The sequence below is a fragment of the Papio anubis genome, chromosome 3 (assembly GCF_008728515.1).
Source record: "Papio anubis isolate 15944 chromosome 3, Panubis1.0, whole genome shotgun sequence".
Classification (NCBI taxonomy): Eukaryota; Metazoa; Chordata; class Mammalia; order Primates; family Cercopithecidae; genus Papio; species Papio anubis.
Window position 1 is genome coordinate 94,171,555 of NC_044978.1, and position 21,577 is coordinate 94,193,131.

The 21,577-nt window shown below is 40.1% G+C and overlaps 1 protein-coding gene across 2 annotated transcripts in view; it reads right to left on the reverse strand.

Annotated features, from left to right (window-relative positions):
* The window catches only part of CORIN (corin, serine peptidase), a 279,582-nt gene that overhangs the window by 64,008 nt on the left and 193,997 nt on the right, over positions 1-21,577 (reverse strand). For both annotated transcript variants that reach the window (XM_021938640.2, XM_021938639.2), the window contains exons 11-12: positions 10,010-10,241; positions 6,676-6,821 (exon numbers count right to left, since the gene is read on the reverse strand). In XM_021938640.2, the coding sequence (XP_021794332.2) occupies positions 6,676-6,821; positions 10,010-10,241 (378 nt within the window). The remainder of the gene's footprint in view (positions 1-6,675; positions 6,822-10,009; positions 10,242-21,577) is intronic.

A 21,577-nucleotide genomic window follows, 5' to 3' on the forward strand; every position in this document is an offset into this window, starting at 1 on the left:
GCTGTGATGGCTACAGGGAGAAACTCCTGCTTGAGAACAGGAGAGGGAAGGGTAAAATGAATTTTGTCTTGCAGCTTAGGTACCAGGCTCGGCCACAGCGGGGTAGAACATCAAGTGAACTCTTGGGGTCCCTAATTCTAAGCCCTGGCTCTTGGATGACATTTTTGGATGTGCCCTGAGTCAGAGGCCAGCCCACTGTCCTGAAATGAGAGTCCCAGGTCTGGCAGCATTCACCACAGGCTGACTGAAGAACCCTTGGGCCTTGAGTGAACTCTTGTGGTATGGTAGTACTTGTCATGGACCTGGGGTTGTAGTGATCATGAGGAGAGACCACTACCATTCTTCCATTACCTGTTTGTGGGAAGCGGAAGAGTGAGAACTTTGACTTGTGGCTTGGGTGCCAATACTGCAGAAATTCAAAGGATCATTAGAGGCTACTATGAGCAACTATATACGAATAAATTGGAAAACCTATGAGAGATTAATATATTCCTAGAAATATACAACCTACTAAGATTGAACCATGAAGAAATCCAAAATCTGAAAAGAACAATAACAAGTAATGCTATTTAAGTAATAATTAAAAGTCTTTCAGCGGGGGGGAAAAAAAAGCCTGTACCCAATGGCTTCACTGCTGAACTTTGCCAAATATTTAAAGAAGAACTAGTACCAACTCTGCTTAAACTATTCCAAAAAATAGAGGAGGAGGGAATACATCCAAATTCATTCTATGAAGCCAGTATTACCCTGATACCAAAGTTAGACAAAGACACATCAAAAAAAGAAAACTACAAGTCAATCTCCTTGATGAACATTGACGTAAAAGTCCTCAAGAAAATACCAGCAAACTGAATTCAACAACACATTGAAAGGTCATTCATCATGACCATTTAGGATTTGTTTTTGTTTGTTTGTTTGTTTGTTTGTTTTCTTGAGATGGTTTCGCTCCTGTCGCCCAGGCTGAAGTGCAGTGACATGATCTTGGCTCACTGCAGCCTCTGCCTCCCAGGTTCAAGCAATTCTCATGCCTCAGCCTTCCGAGTAGCTGGGATTACAGGTGCCCACTACCATTCCCAGTTAATTTTTGTATTTTTAGTAGAGACAGGTTTTTACCATGTTGGCCAGGCTGGTCTTGAACTCCCGACCTCAGGTGATCCACTCGCCTCGGCCTCCCAAAGTGGTGGCATGACAGGCGTGAGCCACCGCTCCTGGTGACCATTTAGGATTTACAGGAGTGATGCAAAGATGATATAACATATGGAAATCAATCAATGTGATATATCATATCAACAGAACGAAGGACAAAAAGCATAGGATCATTTCAGTTGATGCATTTGAAAAAATTCAACATCCCTTCCTGAAAAAAAATCCCTCAAAAAACTGGGTAAGAAGGAACATACCTCAGCAAAATAAAAGCCATATTTGACAGACCCACAGTTAGTATCAAACTAAATGGGGAAAAACTGAAAGCCTTATCTCTAAGATCTGGAACATGACAAGGATACCCACTGTCACCACTGTTATTCAACATAGTAATAGAAGTCCTAGCTGAAGCAGTCATAAAAGAGAAAGAAATAAAGGGCATCCAAATTGGAAATGAAGAAGTCAAATTATTCTTGATTGCAAATGATATGATCTTATATTTGGAAAAACCTAAAACTCCACCAAAAAGCTATAGAACTGATGAACAAATTCAGTAAAGTTGCAAGATACAAAATCAACAGACAAAAATCAGTAGCATTTCTACATGCCAACAACAAAAAATCTGAAAGAGAAACCAAGAAAGTAATCTCATTTACAAAAGCTGCAAATAAAATAAAATACCTGGAAATTAACTTAACCAAAGAAGTGAAAGGTCTCTGTGATAAAAACCATAAAACACTGAGGAAACAAATTAAAGAGGACATAAAAAATGGAAAGATAGTCCATGTTCATGGATTGGAAGAATCAATATTGTTAAACTTTCCATACTATGTGTATTAGGCCATTCTTGCATTGCTATAAAGAAATACTAGATGCCACATAATTTATAAAGTGGTTTATTTGGCTCATGGTTCTGCAGGCTTTAAAGGAAGCCTAGAGTCTGCTTGGTTTCTAGACAGGCCTCGTGAAGCTTACAATCATGGCAGAAGGTGAAGGAGGAGCAGGAACGTCACATGGCAAAAGCAGCAACAAGAGAGAAAGAGAGAGTTGGAGGTAGGCACCATGACTAGATCTCCTGTGAACTCAGAGTGAGAGATGGCTCAAGCCATTCGTGAAGGATCTACCCCCATGATCTAAACACCTCCCACCAGACCCTACCTCCAACACTAGGGATTACATCTCAACATGAGGTTTGGGTGGGGAAAAATATCCAAACTATATCATTCTGCTCTGCCCCTTCCCAAATCTCATGTCTTCTTCACATTTCAAAATACAATATCCCTTCTCAATAGCTCCGCCAAAGTCTTCACTCATTCCAGCATTGACTCAAAAGTCCCAAGGCCCAAATTCAAAGCCTTATCCTAAATCAAAATAAGTTCCTTCTACCTATGAGCCTGTAAAATCAAAAGAAGGTATTTACTTCAAAGATACAACAGCTGTACAGGCATTGGGTAAACATTCCTATTTCAAAAGGGAGAAATTGGCTAAAAGAAAGGGGCTACAGGCCCCATGCAAGCCCAAAACCCAGCAGGGCAGTCATTAAATCTTAAAGCTCCAAAATAATCTCCTTTGACTACATATCCCGCATCCATGGCACACTGGTACAGGGGTGGGCTCCTAAGGCCTTGGGCAGCTCTGCCCCTGTGACTTTCCAGGGTTCAGTCCCCATGGCTACTTTCACAGGTTGTTGAATGCCAACAGCTTTTCCAAGCAAAGGGTGTAAGCTGCCAGTGGATCTACCATTCTGGAGTCTGGAGTGCAGAAGCCAACTTCCCACAGCTCCATGAAGCAGTGACCACTGGGGACTCTGTGTGGGGGCACCAGCCCCATGTTTCCCCTCTGCACTGCTCTGACAGATGTCCTTTGTGGGGGCTCCACCCCTGCAGCATGCTTCTGCCTGGGCACCCAGGCTTTCTCATACATCCTCTGAAATCTAGGCAGAAGCTACCAAGCCTCATGCACTTTTGCTCTCTGTGCACCTTCAGGCTTAACCCCATATAGAAACCAACAGGCTTATAGCTTCCATTCTCCAAAATGGCAGCCTGAGCTGTACATGGGCCTCTTTGTGCCAGGGCTAAAAGTAGAGTGGCCTGGATGCAGGCAGCAGTGTCCCAAGGCTGCAAAAGGCAGTGGGGACCTGGGCCTGGCCCATAAAACCATTCAGTCCTCCTGGCCTTAAGGCCTGTGATGGGAGGGGCTGCCTGGGAGATCTCTGAAATGCCTTCAAGGCATTTTTCCCATTATCTTAGTTATTAGCTCTTTGCTCCCTTTTGGTTATACAAATTTCTTTAGCAATTCAGCCTGCTTGAATTCCCCTACTGAAAAAGCTTTTTGTTTCTTTACCACATAGGTAGGCTGCAAATATTCCACACTTTTATGCTCTGCTTCCCTTTTAACTATAAGTTTCAACTTTAAGTTATTTCTTTGCTCCTGTATCTGAGCACAGGCTGTTAGAAGCAGCCAGCCTATGTCTTGAACACTTTGTTGCTTAGAAATTTCTTTCATCAGGTACCCTAAATTTTCACTCTCAAGTTCCAACTTCAACATATCCTTAGGGCATGAACAGAATGCAGCCAAGCTTTTTTCTAACACACGACATGGGTGAACCTTTGCTCCCATTCCCAATTAGTTCCACATTTCCATTTGAGATCTCATCAGCCTGGCCTTCACTATCCATATCACTATCAGAAATTTGGTCACAATCACTTAACCAATTTCTAAGAAGTTTCAAACTTTCTCTCATCTTCCTGTCTTCTTCTGAGCTCTCCAAACTCTTCCAACCTCTGCCTATTACCCTGTTCCAAAGCTGCTTCCACATTTTCAGGTATCTTTATAGCAATGCTGAACTTCTAGTACCAATTTTCTGTGTGAGGCCATTCTCGTGTTGCTATAAAGAAATATCTGAGACTGGGTAATTTATAAAGGAAAGAGGTTTAACTGACTCATGGTTCTGCAGCCTTTACAGGAACCATGGTGAAGACATCTGCTCAGCTTCTATGAAGGCCCCAAGAAGCTTACAGTCACAATGAAAAGCAAAAGGGGAGCAGGCACGTCACATGGTAAAGAAGGAGCAAGAGAGAGAGTAGGGGAAGAGGTATTGTCGCACTTTTAAATGACTACATCTCGGCCGGGCGCGGTGGCTCAAGCCTGTAATCCCAGCACTTTGGGAGGCCGAGACGGGCGGATCACGAGGTCAGGAGATCAAGACCATCCTGGCTAACAGGGTGAAACCCCGTCTCTATTAAGAAATACAAAAAACTAGCCAGGCGAGGTGGCGGGCGCCTGTAGTCCCAGCTACTCGGGAGGCTGAGGCCGGAGAATGGCGTGAACCCGGGAGGCGGAGCTTGCAGTGAGCTGAGATCCGGCCACTGCACTCCAGCCTGGGCGACAGAGCGAGACTCCGTCTCAAAAAAAAAAAATAAATAAAAAATAAATGACTACATCTCATGTGAATGCAGAGCAAGAGTTCATTTGTCACTAAGGAGATGACCCAAACCAATCACTAGGGATCTGCCCCCATGATCCAAACACCTCCCATCAGGCCCCACCTCCAACATTGGGGATTACATCTCAACATGCAAGGACAAATATCCAAACTATATCACTATGCAAAGCAATCTATAGACTAAATATAATCCCTATTAAAATACCAATGACATTCTTCACAGAAATAGGAAAAAAGTCCTAAACTTCATATGGAACCACAAAAGACTCAGAATAGCCAAAGCTATTCTGAGCAAAAAGAACGAGAGGAATCACATTACCTGACTTCAAATTATACTACAGAGCTATAATAGCCAAAACAGAATGGTACTAGCATAACAACAGACACATAGGCCAAGGGAACAGAAGAGAAAACTGAGAAAAGAACTCATACATCTACAGTGAATTCATTTTCAACAAAGGTTTCAAGAACATATACTAGGGAAAGGACAGTCTCTTCAATGAATGGTGCTGAGAAAACTGGATATTCATATGCAGAAGAATGAGATTAGACCCCAATCTCTTGCCATATACAAAAATCAAATCAAAATGAATAAAGACTTAAACCTACAACTTCAAACTATGAAACTACTAGAAGAAAACATTGGGGAAACTTTCCAGTACACTGGACTGCACAAAATTTCTTATGTGATATTGCATGAACACAGACAACCAAAGCAAAAAATGGACAAATGGGATTACATAAAGTTAAAAGCTTCTGCAAAGCAAAGTAAAGTAAAGAGACAACCCACAGAATGGGAGAAAATATTTGCAAAATATCTATACGATAAGGGATTAATAACCAGAATATATAAAATGCTCAAACAACTCTATAGAAAAAAAAGACTAGTAATCTGATTTAAAAATGGACAAAATATCTGAATAAACATATCTCAAAAGAAGACATACAAATGACAAACAGGTATATGAAAAGGTGCTCAACATCACTGACTATCAGATAAACGCAAATCAAAACTACAATGAGATATCATCTCACCCAAATTAAAATCTCTTATATCCAAAAGACAGACAATAACAAATGCTAGCAAGGATGTCAAGAAAAGGGGATCCTCACCCACTATTGGTGAGAATTCAAATTAGTGCAACTATTAGGGAGAACAATTTGGAGGCTTCTCAAAAAACTAAAAGTAGACCTACTATATGACCCAGCAATCCCACTGCTAGGTATATACCTAAAAGAAAGGAAACCAGTATGTAGAAGAGATATCTGCACTCCCATGTTTGTTGCAGCACTATTCACAATAGCCAAGATTTGGAAGCAACCCAAATGTCCATGAAAAGATGAATGGATAAAGAAACATATATGCAATTGAGTATGATTCAGCCTTAAAAAAGAATGAGAGCCTGTCGTTTGCAACAACATGGATGAAAGAAGACGTCATTGTGTTACGTAAAATAAGCCAGGCACAGAAATACAAACTTCTTATGTTCTCACTTATTTGTGGGAGCTGAAAATTAAAACAATTGAAGTCATGGTGATAGAAAGTAGAGCAATGGTTGCCCATGTCTGCGAAGGGTAGTGGTGGGGGAAAGCAGGATTGGTTAATTGGTACAGAAATATAGTTAGATAGAATGAATAAGATCTAGTATTTGACAGCACAACAGAGTGACTAGAGTCAACAATAATTTGTTGTACGTTTAAAAATAACTAAAATTGTTTGTAACACAAAGAAAGGATAAATGTTTGGGGTGATGGATACCCCATTTACCTGATGTGATTATTATGCATTGTGTGTCTGTATCAAAATATTTTAGGTACCCCATACATATATACACCTGCTATGTACCCACAAAAATAAAAGAATAGAAATAGCAAATGACTTCATTTTTAAAATGAATGCAATATCTAACAGACGGGTGCCGAATTCTTCAATGCAGTCAAGTTCACAAATTCACTCACCTAAGCAGCCTGATTGGCCACTAAATAGAAAACAAACAAACAAGAAACCATAAATAGAAGAAGTTGAAAAGGTAGCTAACATGTTCATCCATGTTAAATACCCCGCTGTAATTAATTTTAAAATTAACCTTCCACATATTCATCAGGCATCAGGCAGGTTTGATTGTCTGAATTTTCCTCTGGAAATTGACTGCAATCTGTGTCTTCAGGCCACTGTAGGCCCACAATCCCAAGAACAGACTCACAGCGTTCTTTGGAGTGCTCACACAATGCTCTAGATGAACAAGAAAAACAAAACATTAGAAGCAGAATTAGCTCCATCTGAGACAGATGTTATGAATTTATGTCAAGTTTTAAATTCTGTGTGTGTGGCATGTATAGTGGGTGTATGGATATAAAAGATGCACATATATATGATAGGTATTTGGGAAACCAAAACAAGTAATATCTCTGTAAAGAGTATACATTCCAGCACCACACTTTCACCAGAAGAAACTTTATTGCAGAAATAGCTCTAAAGATGTTTCCAGGACACAGATTCCCTTCTCCACATTGCCTTTCTCATTCTCTCTTCTGTCTTTGAAGCAGACACATTCTCCAACCTTTTGTTCCAAACAGGGAAGTCTCCAACATCACTTTGGATAGTTTGCCACCAAAGTCACTGAATCTATTCATCAACCTCATCCTCAGAGATCTCCCCCTCTGCAGACCAGCCCTGTGAGCCATCTCATGTGCCACCCTAGCTTGCCTAAGGCATTGTCTCCCTTACTTCAGCTTCCATCAATATTGTTGAAAAACTTAGGACTCCTCTCAAACCCACTTATGTTGAGCTCGAGTCAGTTAAAGTGTTTGTTTTTTGTTTTAAAGAAATGATATACTAACTATTGTATCATGCACTTTCAGGGGTGTTATGTCTTTTATCCCCAGAATATTTTTAGGTTAAGGTATCAGCGTGCCTCACAGAAGATTTCTTTACTTCTTTTTTTACTTCTTATGGAAAAAATTATGATTTTTGTCTCAATATAGTACTAAGAAATTAGTTACATAGTTTAAAAAAAAAAAAAAAAACCTAACCAAAGTAAGTTCCTAGGCCAATACTCTCTTAATGGACTCAAATGCATGCTTACGTCTCAAAAGTTTCAAATTTTGTACATTAATTCAACCAAGTTCTCATTTTTAAGGTAAAATGGGAGACAGATCTTCCAGAAAGGCCAGCTCCAGTCTTGCCCAAAACTGGTAGAGAAAGTGTAACAATCAAATGAGGAAGTTTCAGAGAAAATTCTTTCTAGGTTTAAGTCTGGACAAAGCTCAGCATAACTCAACACCAGGAATTTGGGGTAAAGATAAAGCCGTGGTATTCCTATGTTAGGTCAGGAAAGATGGAAAGTTCAATAGTTGATAACTGTCTGTTGAACTAACTAGCTTTGTTGCAGATTTATAAAAAATGTATGTAACTCAATTGTGGCTGCTATTTTAAATTAGTCATATTTATACAGAAGACTGTATAGTGCCTGACTCTACCACTTCCTATTTTTTTCCGTAAAATGGAAATTACAACAATACACAGCAGCACAACTCCAGGGGGCGCTGTTCTTATCATAGTCCTTATAGTGCCCAGCCGTAGGCAGCACCTCTGATGATACACACCTCACTCAAAGGGTTATTTTGAGTACACTCCTAACAATCCTCAAGTATTTAGCCCATTGTAAGGACTTGATAATGTCAGATTTTTCAGTCTCATAGCTAAAATATTCAATGTTAAAATTAATAAACAGACCTAGCAAAAGCAGGCAAAAGCAACTACGTATCACTTTATGCGCTTATTAGCATATTATTCAAAAATTTCTTATAAACAAATATCAAAATATAAAATTCACAGTGATAGACACTGAAAATGAAAGATGTATGGGTGAACCTGAAAAAAAGAAATAAAGTTATCTAAAAGAAATTTACCAAAATTTTGATTGAACAACACTTCACGATCATGCTTATCTTAGGCATTTTAATATGGAACTTAAGCCCTGAAATTATAAATTATATCTGGATATAAATTCACATTTCCATTTACAGCAGAAAGTGTTGCTTTAGGGAAATTTTTATCTACATATGAAAAGAAAGTCAAATGCCAGAAATTGTTAAGCACTATTAATAGGAAATTATTCACTATCACTGACCTTGCTTAGCAAAAGTGAAGTAAGATTTAGAAACAGCTTTTTAACATAAAATTGGTAGATGTTTTATACTTTTAAAAGTACTTAGAAATTTTCAGAATTATTTCTACACCAGCTAATATTTAGTTTTATTCTCTCTATTGGTATAATTTGTTCAGTCCCCCAAGTCATTTTGAAATTTTATTATTTCCTGTCCTGTCTCTATAGATGCCCTTACTTTGTCATCCATTTGGTATTCAGCATATAATTTATTGTTTTCTCTTCTGTCCACTATATTAATAGTACTGCTTTAAAAAAACAAAAAACACACAAAAAAAACTCTGTATGACTTCTGATCCCAACATATGGTTTCTGCAGTTGCTACTCACATTTAGGCCAGCACATTTGTATACCCACCCCTTGAGGGAAAACAGCACTGAAGAGAGTAGTAACTCACTTCTGAGAGTCATCTTGTATATGCAAACCCTCTAACTACAATGCCTACCACATGGCACAGCAAAGGGACAGACTGCCAAGAAGCTATTGTGTTCCTGTGCTATCATCATAGCTATTGTCCATTCAGGGTTCACTACAATGAATCAGAAGCCCTTTACATTCATTTGATCTCAAAACAATACAATCCAACAACCATTACTATCCTTTATTGTACATGTAAAGGAACTGAGGCTGAGAGAGACTCAGGAATCTGTCTAAGGGCTACCCAGAAACTAGAGAAGGGTCAAGATTTGAACTCAAATATGGACTCTGGAATAATACTCTTGACACCAGAATATCACTCATATTCAAAGTCCAAGCTGCACTCTTGAAATAGTGCATCTTATTTCATTCAAACAGGCAGAGAAATGTCAGCAATGTCCATCCCTGTCCAATCTGTGAGGCTGGCGCAATGTCTTGTGTCATATCTCTAACAAGTGGGGTCAGAGTGCAGCATTTTAAACACATCAATGTTGCCAGAAAAAGAGGCAGATATATCCCTTTTCTACTAACATAGCTTTTTAAAAAATACTTTTTGATACAACAGAATGAAATACCTCTGAATTTATTTGACTAAAACATATAAACTATCATCAAAGGATGTTCATACCTCTCTTGTTTGGTACTTTGTTAATGAATTCTGACTCAAATATTCATTTTACAACTTATACTTCTTTGTCTCACTTGTTAAATATGAAGTATTTGTTAAAGGCAGAGCTCCTTAGGGAAATTTACTTTGTCCAAATTCAACTAAGTCTTCACCCCTTGGTTCTCTCTGAGGCAAAATAAGGGACTGGGGGAGATCCCATCATATTACCTGCAAGGGGGGATACGCTGGCCTGTATTCACATCACACTTTGGTACCAAAATGGTGCAAGCAAAGAACATGAGGTATTTATAACAGTTGGTTTGAACAAGTGCAGGGAAAAGAGAAGACTCCCAGCTGATGGATGCTTCCTTTTGAGTCCTGTGGCCAAGGTAATTTGGATAACTTGTACTGTTGTACGGCAAATTCATGCAGAGTTCCAACGTAATTGGTTCACATTGACCTAACAAAGAAACATACATACAAATATTTTTAAATTTCACATATAAAAACAACTTCTTTAAGTTTTACAAAGTTGAAATCTATTTTATTCTTTCTTTAGAGTAGCTAAGACTAGAATGCCAGTAGTATACAACATTTTTTATGGGTATTGAAAATAAGTAAGTTCAGAGCTGGGTACAGAAGATGGCCGAATAGGAACAGCTCCAGTCTCCAACTCCCAGCGCAAGCGACACAGAAGACCGGTGATTTCTGCATTTTCAACTGAGGTACTGGGTTCATCTCACTGGGGAGTGCCGGACGATCGGTGCTGGTCAGCTGCTGCAGCCCGACCAGCAAGAGCTGAAGCAGGGCGAGGCATCGCCTCCCCTGGGAAGCGCAAGGGGGAAGGGAATCCCTTTTCCTAGCCAGGGGAACTGAGACACACAACACCTGGAAAATCGGGTAACTCCCACCCCAATATTGCGCTTTAAGCAAACAGGCACACCAGGAGATCATATCCCACACCTGGCCGGGAGGGTCCCACGCCCACGGAGCCTCCCTCATTGCTAGCACAGCAGTCTGTGATCTAACAGCAAGGCAGCAGCGAGGCTGGGGGAGGGGCGCCCGCCATTGCTGAGGCTTAAGTAGGTAAACAAAGCTGCTGGGAAGCTCGAACTGGGTGGAGCTCACAGCAGCTCAAGGAAACCTGCCTGTCTCTGTAGACTCCACCTCTGGGGACAGGGCACAGCTACACAACAACAACAACAACAACAACAACAACAAAAAAGCAGCAGATACCTCTGCAGACGCAAACGACTCTGTCTGACAGCTTTGAAGAGAGCAGTGGATCTCCCAACACGGAGGTTGAGATCTGAGAAGGGACAGACTGCCTGCTGAAGTGGGTCCCTGACCCCTGAGTAGCCTAACTGGGAGACATCCCCCACTAGGGGCAGTCTGACACCCCACACCTCACAGGGTGGAGTACACCCCTGAGAGGAAGCTTCCAAAGCAAGAGTCAGACAGGTACACTCGCTGTTCAGAAATATTCTATCTTCTGCAGCCTCTGCTGCTGACACCCAGGCAAACAGGGTCTGGAGTGGACCTCAAGCAATCTCCAACAGACCTACAGCTGAGGGTCCTGACTGTTAGAAGGAAAACTATCAAACAGGAAGGACACCTACACCAAAACCCCATCAGTACATCACCATCATCAAAGACCAGAGGCAGATAAAACCACAAAGATGGGGAAAAAGCAGGGCAGAAAAGCTGGAAATTCAAAAAATAAGAGCGCATCTCCCCCGGCAAAGGAGCGCAGCTCATCGCCAGCAACGGATCAAAGCTGGACGGAGAATGACTTTGACGAGATGAGAGAAGAAGGCTTCAGTCCATCAAATTTCTCAGAGCTAAAGGAGGAATTACGTACCCAGCGCAAAGAAACTAAAAATCTTGAAAAAAAAGTGGAAGAATTGACGGCTAGACTAATTAATGCAGAGAAGGTCATAAACGAAATGAAAGAGATGAAAACCATGACACGAGAAATACATGACAAATGCACAAGCTTCAGTAACCGACTCGATCAACTGGAAGAAAGAGTATCAGCGATTGAGGATCAAATGAATGAAATGAAGCGAGAAGAGAAACCAAAAGAAAAAAGAAGAAAAAGAAATGAACAAAGCCTGCAAGAAGTATGGGATTATGTAAAAAGACCAAATCTCCGTCTGATTGGGGTGCCTGAAAGTGAGGGGGAAAATGGAACCAAGTTGGAAAACACTCTTCAGGATATCATCCAGGAGAACTTCCCCAACCTAGTAGGGCAGGCCAACATTCAAATCCAGGAAATACAGAGAACGCCACAAAGATACTCCTCGAGAAGAGCAACTCCAAGACACATAATTGCCAGATTCACCAAAGTTGAAATGAAGGAAAAAATCTTAAGGGCAGCCAGAGAGAAAGGTCGGGTTACCCACAAAGGGAAGCCCATCAGACTCACAGCAGATCTCTCGGCAGAAACTCTCCAAGCCAGAAGAGTGTGGGGGCCAATATTCAACATTCTTAAAGAAAAGAATTTTAAACCCAGAATTTCATATCCAGCCAAACTAAGTTTCATAAGTGAAGGAGAAATAAAATGCTTTACAGATAAGCAAATGCTTAGAGATTTTGTCACCACCAGGCCTGCCTTACAAGAGACCCTGAAGGAAGCACTCAACATGGAAAGGAACAACCGGTACCAGCCATGGCAAAAACATGCCAAAATGTAAAGACCATCGAGGCTAGGAAGAAACTGCATCAACTAACGAGCAAAATAACCAGTTAATATCATAATGGCAGGATCAAGTTCACACATAACAATCTTAACCTTAAATGTAAATGGACTAAATGCTCCAATTAAAAGACACAGACTGGCAAACTGGATAAAGAGTCAAGACCCATCAGTCTGCTGTATTCAGGAGACCCATCTCACACGCAGAGACATACATAGGCTCAAAATAAAGGGATGGAGGAAGATTTACCAAGCAAATGGAGAACAAAAAAAAGCAGGGGTTGCAATCCTAGTCTCTGATAAAACAGACTTTAAACCATCAAAGATCAAAAGAGACAAAGAAGGCCATTACATAATGGTCAAGGGATCAATTCAACAGGAAGAGCTAACTATCCTAAATATATATGCACCCAATACAGGAGCACCCAGATTCATAAAGCAAGTCCTTAGAGACTTACAAAGAGACTTAGACTCCCATACAATAATAATGGGAGACTTCAACACTCCACTGTCAACATTAGACAGATCAACAAGACAGAAAGTTAACAAGGATATCCAGGAATTGAACTCATCTCTGCAGCAAGCAGACCTAATAGACATCTATAGAACTCTCCACCCCAAATCAACAGAATATACATTCTTCTCAGCACCACATCGTACTTACTCCAAAATTGACCATATAATTGGAAGTAAAGCACTCCTCAGCAAATGTACAAGAACAGAAATTATAACAAACTGTCTCTCAGACCACAGTGCAATCAAACTAGAACTCAGGACTAAGAAACTCAATCAAAACCGCTCAACTACATGGAAACTGAACAACCTGCTCCTGAATGACTACTGGGTACATAACGAAATGAAGGCAGAAATGAAGATGTTCTTTGAAACCAATGAGAACAAAGATACAACATACCAGAATCTCTGGGACACATTTAAAGCAGTGTGTAGAGGGAAATTTATAGCACTGAATGCCCACAAGAGAAAGCAGGAAAGATCAAAAATTGACACTCTAACATCGCAATTAAAAGAACTAGAGAAGCAAGAGCAAACACATTCCAAAGCTAGCAGAAGGCAAGAAATAACTAAGATCAGAGCAGAACTGAAGGAGATAGAGACACAAAAAACCCTCCAAAAAATCAATGAATCCAGGAGTTGGTTTTTTGAAAAGATCAACAAAATTGACAGACCACTAGCAAGACTAATAAAGAAGAAAAGAGAGAAGAATCAAATCGACGCAATTAAAAATGATAAAGGGGATATCACCACCGACCCCACAGAAATACAAACTACCATCAGAGAATACTATAAACACCTCTACGCAAATAAACTGGAAAACCTAGAAGAAATGGATAATTTCCTGGACACTTACACTCTTCCAAGACTAAACCAGGAAGAAGTTGAATCCCTGAATAGACCAATAGTAGGCTCTGAAATTGAGGCAATAATTAATAGCCTACCAACCAAAAAAAGTCCAGGACCAGATGGATTCACAGCTGAATTCTACCAGAGGTATAAGGAGGAGTTGGTACCATTCCTTCTGAAACTATTCCAATCAATAGAAAAAGAGGGAATCCTCCCTAACTCATTTTATGAGGCCAACATCATCCTGATACCAAAGCCTGGCAGAGACACAACAAAAAAAGAGAATTTTAGACCAATATCCCTGATGAACATCGATGCAAAAATCCTCAATAAAATACTGGCAAACCGGATTCAACAACACATCAAAAAGCTTATCCACCATGATCAAGTGGGCTTCATCCCTGGGATGCAAGGCTGGTTCAACATTCGAAAATCAATAAACATAATCCAGCATATAAACAGAACCAAAGACAAGAACCACATGATTATCTCAATAGATGCAGAAAAGGCTTTTGACAAAATTCAACAGCCCTTCATGCTAAAAACGCTCAATAAATTCGGTATTGATGGAACGTACCTCAAAATAATAAGAGCTATTTATGACAAACCCACAGCCAATATCATACTGAATGGGCAAAAACTGGAAAAATTCCCTTTGAAAACTGGCACAAGACAGGGATGCCCTCTCTCACCACTCCTATTCAACATAGTGTTGGAAGTTCTGGCTAGGGCAATTAGGCAAGAGAAAGAAATCAGGGGTATTCAGTTAGGAAAAGAAGAAGTCAAATTGTCCCTGTTTGCAGATGACATGATTGTATATTTAGAAAACCCCATTGTCTCAGCCCAAAATCTCCTTAAGCTGATAAGCAACTTCAGCAAAGTCTCAGGATACAAAATTAATGTGCAAAAATCACAAGCATTCTTATACACCAGTAACAGACAAACAGAGAGCCAAATCAGGAATGAACTTCCATTCACAATTGCTTCAAAGAGAATCAAATACCTAGGAATCCAACTTACAAGGGATGTAAAGGACCTCTTCAAGGAGAACTACAAACCACTGCTCAGTGAAATAAAAGAGGACACAAACAAATGGAAGAACATACCATGCTCATGGATAGGAAGAATTAATATCATGAAAATGGCCATACCGCCCAAGGTAATTTATAGATTCAATGCCATCCCCATCAAGCTACCAATGACTTTCTTCACAGAATTGGAAAAAACTGCTTTAAAGTTCATATGGAACCAAAGAAGAGCCGACATTGCCAAGACAATCCTAAGTCAAAAGAACAAAGCTGGAGGCATCACGCTACCTGACTTCAAACTATACTACAAGGCTACAGTAACCAAAACAGCATGGTACTGGTACCAAAACAGAGATATAGACCAATGGAACAGAACAGAGTCCTCAGAAATAATACCACACATCTACAGCCATCTGATCTTTGACAAACCTGAGAGAAACAAGAAATGGGGAAAGGATTCCCTATTTAATAAATGGTGCTGGGAAAATTGGCTAGCCAGCAGTAGAAAGCTGAAACTGGATCCTTTCCTTACTCCTTATACGAAAATTAATTCAAGATGGATTAGAGACTTAAATGTTAGACCTAACACCATAAAAATCCTAGAGGAAAACCTAGGTAGTACCATTCAGGACATAGGCATGGGCAAAGACTTCATGTCTAAAACACCAAAAGCAACGGCAGCAAAAGCTAAAATTGACAAATGGGATCTAATTAAACTAAAGAGCTTCTGCACAGCAAAAGAAACTACCATCAGAGTGAACAGGCAACCTCCAGAATGGGAGAAAATTTTTGCAATCTACTCATCTGACAAAGGGCTAATATCCAGAACCTACAAAGAACTCAAACAAATTTACAAGAAAAAAACAAACAACCCCATCGAAAAGTGGGCAAAGGATATGAACAGACATTTCTCAAAAGAAGACATTCATACAGCCAACAGACATATGAAAAAATGCTCTTCATCACTGGCCATCAGAGAAATGCAAATCAAAACCACAATGAGATACCATCTCACACCAGTTAGAATGGCGATCATTAAAAAGTCAGGAAACAACAGGTGCTGGAGAGGATGTGGAGAAATAGGAACACTTTTACACTGTTGGTGGGATTGTCAACTAGTTCAACCATTATGGAAAACAGTATGGCGATTCCTCAAGGATCTAGAACTAGATGTACCATATGACCCAGCCATCCCATTACTGGGGATATACCCAAAGGATTATAAATCATGCTGCTATAAAGACACATGCACACGTATGTTTATTGCAGCACTATTCACAATAGCAAAGACTTGGAATCAACCCAAATGTCCATCAATGACAGATTGGATTAAGAAAATGTGGCACATATACACCATGGAATACTATGCAGCCATAAAAAAGGATGAGTTTGCGTCCTTTGTAGGGACATGGATGCAGCTGGAAACCATCATTCTTAGCAAACTATCACAAGAACAGAAAACCAAACACCGCATGTTCTCACTCATAGGTGGGAACTGAACAATGAGATCACTTGGACTCAGGAAGGGGAACATCACACACCGGGGCCTATCATGGGGACGGGGGAGGGGGGAGGGATTGCATTGGGAGTTATACCTGATGTAAATGACGAGTTGATGGGTGCAGCAGACCAACATGGCACAAGTATACATATGTAACAAACCTGCACGTTATGCACATGTACCCTACAACTTAAAGTATAATAATAATAAATAAATTTAAAAAAAAAAAAAAAAAAGAAAATAAGTAAGTTGATTAGTGAAGTGCCCCAGCAACTAAGATTCATTTCTGCATATGTAGTTGCTAACACTGTGACAATATCATGCTTTAGAAAGTCCTTCCTTATTTTTTCCCTTGGCTCATCTTATATAAAGATGACTCTCTTTCATCATTCCTTTTATTGACTCCAATTCATCTTCTTCTGATTTACTCATTACTACTAAAATAGGACAGCCCCATCATCTTCACTGTCACTAAACTAATTAATGAATTTGACTAAATAGGCAATTAGATAACTTCTGTCTATATGTTTTATTGTTGGTCAATGTGCTTAAATATAAGGCTACAAGATTTCAGGGCAAGAGGAGGCTCAGATCTGTTGGATACTTCTTGCTAATGAGACAATATCCAAATCCCTTAGCTTGAAATCTGAGGCTATTTTATACTTCAACCCTAGCCTGACTTTTCAGCTTCATTGCCTGTGATTATCCAATCAACAGTATCTCTGCTGTAATAAAATCTATTCCCTTATGACACCAGATATTTTAAGAATTGTATATCTTTGTGCACCCTGTTTGCTCCTCTCTTACCTCCTTTTTTATAACATGCTCATAATTATGTCCCCAAAGGTGGTCATGGTTCTAGCTGCCAGGTGCATACAGCACCTGCTGCCTGAATTAACCCTTTCCCATCTTCCCTACCAAGCTAATTCCTCTGTGATCTGGAAGACTCAGCACAAATACCTCTTCCAGGAAACCTTCCTAGCCAACCACTCTTCCCATTACTACTTCCAGAATGAGTCTCTTCTGAGTGCAATAGCATCATAGGCACATACCCACCATATGCTCATTGCATTCTGCCATATTCTTTATTTACTTACTTGCCTCCCCCACAGAATCCTGAGATTTTTGTGAAATGAGACTTTATCTCTTGATCTCAAAGTCTACACCTAGCACAGTGCCAGAATGAAGGGATGAAAATGTATCACGGACTATCCTAGGCACTGTAAATGTAAGAGTAATGAGAAATATTGTCTCTGCCACTGAGAAACTCCACAATCTTGATAGGAAAAAGGATGCATGTGCTGGTAGCTATAGTAGAATGTGAACAGGCTAGGATAGAGTTTGCATGAACTGAACATTTGTGTATCCCCCATTCATATGCTGAAACTCTAACCTGCAATGTGATAGTATTTGGAGGTGGGGCCTTTGGGAGGTGATGAGGTTTTGATGAGATCTAGATGAAGGTGGCATTTATATGGGATTAAAGTCCTTATAAGAAGGAGAAGAGACTAAAGCTCTCACTCTCAGCCATGTGAGGAAACGCAAGAGGGCAACTGTCTGCAAACCAGGAAGCAGCCTGTTACCAGAGACCAAGTCTGCCAGCATCCTGATCCTGCACTTCCAGCCTTCAGAACTGTGAGAAATAAATGTTTGTTGTTTAAGCCACCCAATCCATGGCATTTTATTGTAGCAGCCTGAACATACTAAGACAGACATATTGAACAAAATGGTAGAAGTCCAAAGGGAAAAGGTAGAGCAAGAGTGACCTGGGAAGCCCTCTGATATGGTCTGACTGTGTCCCACCCAAATCTCATCTTGAATTATAGCTCCCATAATCCCCACGTGTTGCGGGAGGCACCCAGTGGGAGATCACTGTATCATGGGGGCGGTCTCCCCCATACTGTTCTCATGGAAGTGAATAAGTCTCACAAAATCTGATGATTTTATAAGCGGTCTCCCCTGTCACTTGGCTCTCATTCTTCTCTTATCTGCCACCATGTGAGACATGGCTTTCACCTTCCACCATGATTGTGAGGCCTCCCTAGCCACATGGGACTGTAAGTCCATTAAACCTCTTTCTTTGGTAAATTGCCCAGTCTCGGGTATGTCTTTATCAGCAGTATGAAAACAGACTAACACTCCCTCCAAGGATAAATGTGGTTTGGGCAGCTTTGGGGGAATATAGCAGAGAGGCTCCCAGCTCTCTCTCTGTTTGCAGTAGATGTGCCACATTCCCTGAGGGGAGAGGCAAGCAAGTAAGTGTCCTGGTAAAATTCACCCAGGCAGACCAAAGACCCCATGCCTTATTGAGAGTGATTATTCAAATTAAATTTAATTATTTGACTAAGAAGTGATATCCGTGCAAATAGATTCGCAATAAGGACTGGGCTGAAATACTAAAACATCTCCAGGACTACTTCTTAATTTAAAGAATCTGAGGGTATCACAGATACTATATTTATAAGGAGGCTGACGTTGGCTGGATAAGAAAAAAAGACAGATGAAGTGTAATATGACTCTCAGTTTCCTGAAGAAGACACAACACTGCAAAGTTGGTATAACCTTGAGGATGAGTCAGAGTGGAGAGAAGAGTAGACAGAAGAGGTTTAGGGTTGGTCGGTTCACTTTATCCTTTCCTGTGATTTGTGAAGGAGGGGTTGGACATTATGGACTAAATGTTTGTGTTCCCTCAAAATTCATATGTTGAAATCCTAACCTCCAATATGGTGGTATTAGGAGGTGGAGCCTTTGGGAGGTGATTCAGTTATAAGTACAGCCCCCAAGAATGGGATTAGTGCCCTTATAAAAGGGACCACAGAGATCTCTCTCACCCTCTTTTCATAGTGTGAGAATACAGTGAAAAGTCGGCCATCTGCAGCCAAGAAGAGGGTCCTCACCAGAACCTGACCATGCTGGCAACCTCATCTCAGACTTACAGCCTCTGGAACTGTGAGAAATAAATGTCTGTTGTTTATAAGCAATAATGATTTGTTATAGCAGTCTGAACTAAGACAAGAAGTAACATTTAAATATTTTGTTACAAGATTTTAAAATGCATGTTTTTCATAATGATAAAAACACTACAAAGATGCAGAAAGAAAAAGTTCAACATCTTTCCACTCCCCTTTCTGTCACCTTCCCTGCAAGCCAACAGAAGGCTTTGAATACTTCCATACCTTTCCCTTGCTCACATTTATGCATACATGCCTTTGTGTTTACTTTTGCCAAAGCAGAAGCATACCATTCCTATCACCCTTCAATTTGCTTTTGTTGCTTATTTGTCATGACCATCTTACAAGTCAGCACATGCATCTCTAACTGTATGCTTTTTTCCTGATATCTTTAATATACTTAAAATTTTATACAGTTGGTACACTTACAGATATTTTTGATGCAGTCCTTTCTTTCCTTGGGTATACCCTCCCTTTCTTTCTTTCTCTACCACCCCATCAAGGTTTAACTTTTTATTGATGTATTTCATTGAAGATTATTAATAGAATACATCACATGAATAATTTTTCTCTTTCTTATATGTGGAGAATGTATCACTTTTGATTTGGGTTAAGATACAACTTTAAGTGTTTAGGAGCCAAGGAAGAGGAAAGGATTAAGTAATGACCATACATTATTCTGGAGATCTTTATTGAATGTGTTAAGGTTTATTGGATCTTGAGTTTTATTCCTTCAAAGGCATTCTTCACAGAATGCTAAGCAAGATAAACTCTCAATATACCTGTCAACCCCAAATTCTATGATTTATGATATCAATAACCTTTTTTATCTTAAGCATTAGGCTCACTGTTTGAGCCTGATTTACAATCGCCACTAGAGGGAGATCACATCACAAATGTGAGGATATTTTAAGGCGGCAGAACTGTGTTTCTGATGTAAGTTTGATGTAGTACCCAGTACAGTGTCCTGAACACAGATGAGGTCTAATAAAGATCTGTCAAAAAAAAAAAAAAATCCTGATGGAATCTCAATGGTATTCCACCTCTAAAAGTCTGAAACAAGATTCATTCAATTCGACCTAACGATGGGATTGTTAACTCAATGGTGTTATATCCTTATGATGTGATACTCTGAAGTTACTAGAAATCATGTATTAAATGATGGTCATTTACATGAAAAATATGACTTTTCTACATCTAGCAGCATATATAATCATGTTCAAAAATTCATCTTTGCCTCAAACTCTAAATGCCTCTTTAACATTATTATTTTTAATAGTTTGATATTATTTTAAGGTGAACATCCTTATAACTACCTCCCAGGTCAAGAAACTGAACTCAGAAAGATACTGCAGAAACCTTCCATATATCTCGTCTTATCTCAACCGTCTCATTTTCCCACAAAGTAACTACTGAGTTTTATCGTTATCACTTCCTTGTTCTTCTTTACGTTTTTTTTGTTGCTGTTGTCGTTGTTTTGTTTTTTTTGTTTTTCTTTTGAGATGGAGTCTCACTGTATTGTCCAGGCTGGAGTGCAGTGGCACAATCTTGGCTCACTGTAAGCTCCACCTCCCAGGTTCGTGCCATTCTCCCACCTCAGCCTCCCAAGTAGCTGGGACTACAGGTGCCCGCCACCACACCCGGCTAATTTTTTTGTATTTTTAGTAGAGACGGGGTTTCACCATGTTAGCCAGGATGGTCTCGATCTCCTGACCTTGTGATCCACCCACCTTGGCCTCCCAAAGTGCTGAGATTAAAGGCGTGAGCCACCGCGCCCGGCCTTCTTTACAATTGTATTACCTAAGTGTGTACCACCCCTGGATATTGTAATTGAGGCTTGCCCATTTTTTCAAACTTGTCCTGTCTTTTAAGTCTCTGATAGTCTTTGGGTTCCTCCTCCATTCCTTTGATTTTTCTTTATAATTTGACTATGGAAGAACCCAGACATTTGACTTGTAAGCTATATAACAGCTTCTGAATCTTGCTTATCGCACACTCCTGGTGAAGTTAAACATGTTCCCCATCCTCTCTATTTCCGAACTGTGGCAGCTGAATCAACAGGAATGGACTGGGCTTCATTCCACTGGCAAGACTAGAGGTGGCTGAGCTGTTCTTTCACCAGAAGCCACATCATTCTGATTTCCCTCTTTTTGTGATGTTAGCAGCTGTAGATGCTCCATGCCCTCACTCATTAATTTAATGTGTTACCAAATGGTAATATTCTATTCAATCTTTTTTTCACTTATTAGAAAATGC